This window comes from Neophocaena asiaeorientalis, unplaced genomic scaffold (assembly GCF_003031525.2).
Source record: "Neophocaena asiaeorientalis asiaeorientalis breed wild unplaced genomic scaffold, Neophocaena_asiaeorientalis_V1.1 scaffold1, whole genome shotgun sequence".
Lineage (NCBI taxonomy): Eukaryota > Metazoa > Chordata > Mammalia > Artiodactyla > Phocoenidae > Neophocaena > Neophocaena asiaeorientalis.
In genome coordinates this window covers 4,686,755-4,693,510 of record NW_020171981.1, presented here as the reverse complement: position 1 = coordinate 4,693,510, position 6,756 = coordinate 4,686,755, and the positions used below count along the sequence as shown (strand labels likewise).

Sequence of the window (6,756 nt, the reverse complement as noted above, 5' to 3'; positions counted from 1 at the left end):
ACACACACACACACACACACACACACACACACACCCTCCATGCTTTTCCCCTCAGGTGCTCCTCCCTGCCTTTCTGTTCCAACTGAGGGAAAGAGCTGCTCGTTTGCATCTAATTTACATCTCATCAACATATGTAACCAAATGCCTTGAAAAGGCAAAGAAATCAAACCAGAAAGCATAGCAGGTCTTATTCTAGTCCAAGACCTTCCTTTAGTAGGCAAAGAAATGGACAAAGGCCCAGAATGGAGCAGTGACTACTTCTCTGGTCTTAGCTGGCCTCGCCTGTACTGTCCCCTCCCTGGACTGGCATATGGAATTCATCACTGGATTTTTCCTGTCAGTCCAAACAGGAAAAATGTCTGCTTGGGCCCAGCTCTGGGAGGCTAGAGCCTGGATGCCTACTGACCCCTGGCTTTGGTCTTAATCGAAAGTGAGGTCTGGAGAGACAAAGGTCTGGGATCCATCTTCATGGCTGACTGCTTATTCATCATGCAAATCACCCTGTCTACAAATCCAGTGGACCCTGACGGAGAACTCTGCAGTTCACCCCAGCCTGCCCTCCCCCATGCCCCATGGGTTTCCTGACACCTGGTTGGGGTGGAGGGAGGGGTGAGGGAGGGAGGGTGTGGGAACCAGGCTTTGTTTAAGACCAGTTCTGAGAAGTCATCCAAACCCTTCCTTAGCACTTGCTCCCCAGACAAAGATCGTCAGAGAAGTCAGGAAAGGTAACTGGTTGTGCGGTCTAGTGGTTAGTGTTCTGCATGAAGGAAACATAAATCTACAGATTCTGACCTAGGTCAGGGCTTCCGATGCCCTGAGTGTTTTTGCAAGGGCTGCTTCACCTCACTAGAATTGACATATCTATATGTGTCTTCCATCCTTCTGATGAAAGATGGTGATGACGGTAACAGCTGCCATTTATCCTGCCCTTAAGGAGGAGGCGCTGGGCTAAATGCTTTAATACATTATTACATTTAACCCATATGACCACTGTGAAGGAGGGTATAAGAATCAGAGAGGAGGGCTTCCCTGGTGGTGCAGTGGTCGAGAGTCTGCCTGCCGATGCAGGGGACACGGGTTCGTGCCCCGGTCCGGGAAGATCCCACATGCCGCGGAGCGGCTGGGCCCGTGAGCCATGGCCGCTGAGCCTGCACGTCCGGAGCCTGTGCTCCGCAACAGGAGAGAGGCCACAACAGTGAGAGGCCCGCGTACCACAAAAAAAAAAGAATCAGAGGGGAAACTTGTCTCAGGTCCAGGAGTTGGAAATTGAACTCAGCTCTTTGCGACCTCAAATTCCGTGTGTACACTGTGTGCAAACGAGAACCCATCTGGAAGTGCTTTGATATGCGCAGAAGACACTGAAGGAATGGGAAGGCCAGCCTCCATCCCAGTCCATAGAAGGAACATGCCTTCCAGTGCTTGGAGAAGAGAGCTGGTTTACAAGCCACATTCCAGCTCATCTGCAGTAGCTACAATCAGCCACTCAATATCTACACGCGGGGTAACATTTTCAACTAGAGGTTTGGGGGTGCTGCTCTGGAGTCAGAGTTGCCGGTTCGAATCCAGATTCTACCACTAGCTTAGAGACCTTGGGAAAGTGAGTTAAATTCTCCAAAGCTCAGCCTCCTGGTTGTGAAGTAGGAGTGGTCCTCACCTCACAGACTGGGGTGAGGACTGAAGGAGGCAATGAGAGCAGTTTGGGTGCAGAGCAAAGCAGCTTAATTTTTGTTACCATTGACTCTCTTTAATCTGCCATTTTCCCATAAGCACTTGCTCCTTATATTATTATTTTTTTCCACACTCCTACCGAGCCGGGAGGTCCCAGTGCAAATAACTGTCTTAAAATCATACAGCATGTCAGGGACGGGAAGGCAGGGAGGAGAGGGCTCATCGTCAGAAGTCAGGAGTCCTGGGCTGATGCCCGCTCTACCGTTGCCAAGCTGTATGACTTGGACAAGTCACCTCACCTCCCTGAACTGTTGTTTCCTCATCTATGAAATTGGAATAATGATGCTGTCTCACAAAGTGGTTAAGAAGGTTAATGAGGGCTTCCCTGGTGGCGCAGTGGTTGAGAGTCCGCCTGCCGATGCAGGGGACACGGGTTCGTGCCCCGGTCTGGGAGGATCCCACATGCCGCGGAGCGGCTGGGCCCGTGAGCCATGGCCGCTGGGCCTGCGCGTCCGGAGCCTGTGCTCCGCAACGGGAGAGGCCACAACAGTGAGAGGCCCGCGTACCGCAAAAAAGAAAAGGTTAATGAAATAACAGAGGTGCTCGATCGTTGTTAAGTTTCCCGTGCTCCAGACTTGCGGTCCTGGGACAACCCCACAATTTAGAAAGCTATTCTAAAATGCCACCATCCTTATCTTTTGCCGGTAGCCTGTTCCCGGCAGTCTTATTGTCCATCTCCCTGCCTCTGAGTCAGACCCCATCTTTTTAACCTAGCGTAGTCTGACATCTCTCGGCTCTCCTTCAGATCTCAGGAGCAGAACTTTCCCTCATCCATCTCAAGCTCATGACAATGGGAAGTTCTTATGAAGTCTCACCCAGAGCCAGCCTGTACATGGAATGATGGCACCAACAGGTGTGTGAGGACAAGTCTTTGGGCCTCTGGATCTGAGTGAAAGGCTAGGAGGGAGATGAGCCTAGGATGAGGCCTGTAGCAGGATGGGGTAGCGCTGCCTGCCGGGCATGTCTGAGGCTCTGGAAGAGAGAAGGGGCACAGTGGGGGCTTGGAGAGCGTGAGTCAGCGTTAGAGTTCGCGGGACTGGGATGAAGCCGACCTGGAGTGGGAGGATAGATCAGCCAAGGCCCAGGCCGAGCACCTGTCAGGATGGCGTCCGGGCCCCTGGAGGGGCTGGGCCGCCGGGGCTGCGCCTGCTCTGCTTACCTGCACGTAGTTGTCCTCGCAGTAGTCTGCGACTCGCAGCAGGGAGCTGTAGTTGCCCTGCAGGGCCTCCCGGCCCGTGGGGATCTCAAACTCCTGCAGCTGCTGCAGCTCCGCCATGGCCCCCCGCCTCTGCCTGGCTCCCCGGGGAGCCGCTGGTTTTGCGCCTCACCCTGCCCTTGACTGGTCGCCCCGCCTTCCCTCCCTCTCACTGCTTTTGGTTTCCTCTGCTTGAGAGACCCAAACCCACTTGCAAAGGGCAGACACGCTCATTCCGGCACAAGAGGAAGTTAGTCCCCGCTCCCTGGGCCTGTGCTTCTCTGTCCCCTGCCCAGGGGAAGGGGGAAGCTGGGGGCCCCTTGCAGGGGCCCAGCCCCCCAATCCCTCCCAGCAGAGGAAGCCAAGGTCGGGGCGGCTGTGATTGCTCCCTGGGCCTGGAGAGGAAACTGCAGCGGGGGCTGGGATGGGAGACAGGAGGAAGGGGGCCGGCCTGCTCTGGGGGTGGAGATGGATTTTCCACTCATGGAAGGGGAGGAAAGGGCAGAGGGTGGGGGCTTCCTTGGGAAGCTCGGGGATGAGTCACCAAGAGACAGGGGACTGGAGGGTGGAGAGGATATGGAGACCGGTTGTGCTGGGGGCCCTAGGGCAGTGGTGCTGCAACAATGGAAAACAGCCGATGCAGCAGCCAGGGAAACCATGCTGGACACCGGGAAGATACAGCCAGAGGTCCCCTGAGAATCATTATCAAGCCTCCGAAGGGTTACCTGCAATGAAGATCTGGTGTACATACATGCTCCGTACCTGATAGCGGCAGGACAAGATGAAATTGACTAAGCGTAGAACAAGGGCCTCAGATGGGACAACAGGAAGGACTTGGCTTTGAGAAGCACTAAGTTTAAATTCCAGATTAACAGGCCGGTCTTAGGAGGCAGCGGTGGCTGGAGCCCTGAGCCCGCCTCAGGACGTCTGTGCTCCAGTTCCTGCATTCACGGGAGGAGACTCAGACAGGATGACCTCCGGGGTCCTGTCCTGATCTCAATTTCTTAGTGCTCAGAGCTGTGAGTGGGACTTGGATCCTGGAGCAGGGGAAGTTAGGATGGACTCCGGGCCTCCTCCCGGCCCCTCCCACTGGGGAGTCTGTCATTCATTCTAGAGTCAGGAGAAAGAAGAGGATCCCTCACTGACCACATCGGTCCCTTAACATCTGCTCCTTGAGAGGGTTTCCTGTCATTGGACGGGCGTCAGCCTGAGCAGGAGCTCGGTGACTATTAAATGGCACAGCCCTTGGGTGGTCCTGGGAGGAGAACAAGAGAGAGATCGGGACGTGGGCCCTGAGCTCGGGGACTGCTGAGGGAGACCCACACATGGGGCTCAAGGGGAGGCATGGAGGCAAAAACGTGTGGACACAGGTGTTAGAGGTGTGGCCATGGGCCCAAGTGCTGACAGGCACAGCGTCCTAAGTGAGTACATTTTTACTGAATGAGTGAATGAAGATTGAGCCGGGAGAACCTTGTAAGGTGAAATGGTGGGGCTCGAAATGGGGACACAAGGCTTCTCGGGTGAGGGAAGTTAGGAGCTGGTCTAGGAATTGCCTCATTGGGAAGAAGAGCCTCAGAGCAGGCTCAGAGGTAGGGGAGGAGAGGGCTTGGGAGAGAAGGCCGGGGAAGGGGAGGAATCGGGGCCGGAGGGTGAGAACAGGGAAGCGGGCTGTAAGCCGGAGGGGTCACTACAGGAGGGGGGCCGACGCAGGGGCCAGGGGGCCTGCAGTGGTGGCAGTCTTGGAGGCTCAGGCTGCTGGATGGGCTTAGAACCTTGAGCCTATGATCAGCTTAGGCATCAGAGGTCTGGGCTTCCAAACCATCTGCTTTATCCAAAGACTTTCAGCTGCTGAGGAGCTAGGAGGCTCAAACTCCATCTTGTCTGGGTTGGGGACAAGATTTGAAGTGCACGTTCTTTCTTGGCAGGTAAGAGGGGCTGTGGTTGCACTGGGCTGGGAGCTAGCCTTAGAGTTATTGGGTTAGGCACTGGGCAGGCCTTCCTGATAACCCTGTAGTAGTGATGGTGATGATGATAAATGTACTGCGTTCATTATGTGCCAGGCAGCGTGTTAAAATACTTTACATGCATTATTTTCTTAGTACTCACAATAATCCTATAAGGTAGGTAGCATTATTATACCCATTTTGCAGATGGGGAAACTAAGGCTCAAGGAGGATGAGCAGCTTGCCTAAGGCCACACAACTTGGAAGCAGCAGAGTCACGATCAGAGTTGGAGTCTGGCAGATTCCAGAGTCTTTCTCTTAGTCCCTAAACTACTCTCTCTTCTGACAGGACCTGGAGTTTCCTGAAAACTTCTACCTGTGTCATTAGGTGGAACAATAACTTTGCTTCCCAAATCTGCCTCACCGAAAGAAACTCTTCTCTCCCTTCTCCATGCTCTGATTCCCTTTTCCTCCATAGACAGGTCTTATCTAAAGGGCAAGGATTGTCTGTGCCTCCCCCATGAGGCTGGGAGCATCCTCTCCTCCAGAGGCTAGACTCATAATGGGATGGGGGTGGGGGTGTAGTGAATCTATGGTGAGTAATGAGAATATACGGTGAGCAGGGAAGAGGGTAGAAGTTGAGGTGTGGGGAGTACAGAGGAGGGAGCTGGGGGAGCCCAGAGGATTTGCAATCCCAGCTGTGGAATCCTTTCCAGGACCTGGTCTCTCCAGGGCAGGATGGCCCAGGAGCTCAGTGAGAAGGAGCTTTTAAAGATGGAGGTGGAGCAACTGAAGAAGGAAGTGAAGAACCCAAGAGCTCCGGTGAGCCTCCTATTCCCTTCCATGCTTCCTCTTCTCCATCCCCTTCTGGTCCTCATGGAGCCGGGACACGAAGGAGGAAGTGATGGACAGCCTGGTTGTGGGCCTTCTCCAGGACAGTAGAAAGAGCAGGAGGTGCCTCTGGAATGGGATGGGAAGTGGAAGGAGGTCAGGGTTTGATCCCACAAAGGTGTGTAAGAGATAACCTCAGAGCCTCGAGGGCTCAATGTGTCCGGCCCTGTCCCTGGGCTGGGCCTGGCCAAAAAGTCCCTCAGGGTAAGAGTCAGGTTTTGCGGTTCTGGTCAAGGAATTCACACCTGCCTGTGCCTCTCATCTTTCTCCTCTCCGGCCTCTATCCCCACCCTGCCCAGAAGCCTGCTTTCTTGGGACTGAACAAATCATGAATCCCGAGCAACAGACAAGGGCTAGAAGCACACTTTACTTTCTCGCAGATTTCTAAGACAGGAAAGGAAATCAAGGATTACGTGGAGGCCGAAGCAGGAAACGACCCTCTCCTCAAAGGCATCCCTGAGGACAAGAATCCCTTCAAGGAAAAAGGCGGTTGTATGATAAGCTGATGGCACTGGAGCCCCTCATCCTGAATGCCTGCCCCTCCTCAGCCCCCTCCTTATCCAGAATCAAGTATCCTGGGACGCCCGGGGAACCAGTGGATGTTCACCTTCTCTTAGTCACAGAATGAGTAAAGATGCCTGGCTGCATGCATCACGAATCCGTTCCCCAGTCCTGCTTTGAGCTCTTCTCTCCCGTTACCACCTGCCTGGTCACTGCTGACGCCACTTGGAAACACTCCCAGGAAATCTTCCCTGGCTCAGCAGTTGACACCTAAACTCTTCGGGTCTGAAAAGACTGCAGTTCCCTGAGACCTGGGACAGTCCTTGGGAAACAGTTACTCCTCCCATTTCTCCCCTCCACCGTCTGCCTAGGAACCAGAACTCCCATTCAGAGCTTTCGGGTTGAGGACTGGAGTTGGGGCGTCCTTTCCCCCCACCTCATGTCCGGTCCTGTGGAAGTCCCCCTGGTCATTTGGGTCTCCCCAGATGGCCTGGTGAC

General features: G+C 54.4%; 2 protein-coding genes across 5 annotated transcripts in view; one reads left to right on the top strand and one right to left on the bottom strand.

The window, feature by feature from the left end:
• ABI3 (ABI family member 3) overlaps positions 1–3,317 on the bottom strand; it is a 10,559-nt gene extending 7,242 nt beyond the window's left edge. Inside the window, exon 1 of the mRNA XM_024744475.1 lies at positions 2,888–3,317. Within this exon, the coding sequence (XP_024600243.1) occupies positions 2,888–3,004 (117 nt within the window). The 5' untranslated portion in view covers positions 3,005–3,317. The remainder of the gene's footprint in view (positions 1–2,887) is intronic.
• GNGT2 (G protein subunit gamma transducin 2) overlaps positions 1–6,756 on the top strand; it is a 10,460-nt gene extending 3,704 nt beyond the window's left edge. For 2 of the 4 annotated variants that reach the window (XM_024743230.1, XM_024743205.1), the window contains 2 exons: positions 5,583–5,688; positions 6,138–6,756. In XM_024743230.1, coding sequence (XP_024598998.1) covers positions 5,605–5,688; positions 6,138–6,263 — 210 coding nt within the window. In that variant the 5' untranslated portion in view covers positions 5,583–5,604 and the 3' untranslated portion in view covers positions 6,264–6,756. Of the gene's footprint in view, positions 1–3,708; positions 4,146–4,712; positions 4,849–5,582; positions 5,689–6,137 lie in introns of those variants that run through there. The other 2 variants (XM_024743221.1, XM_024743213.1) reach the window with 2 other exon arrangements.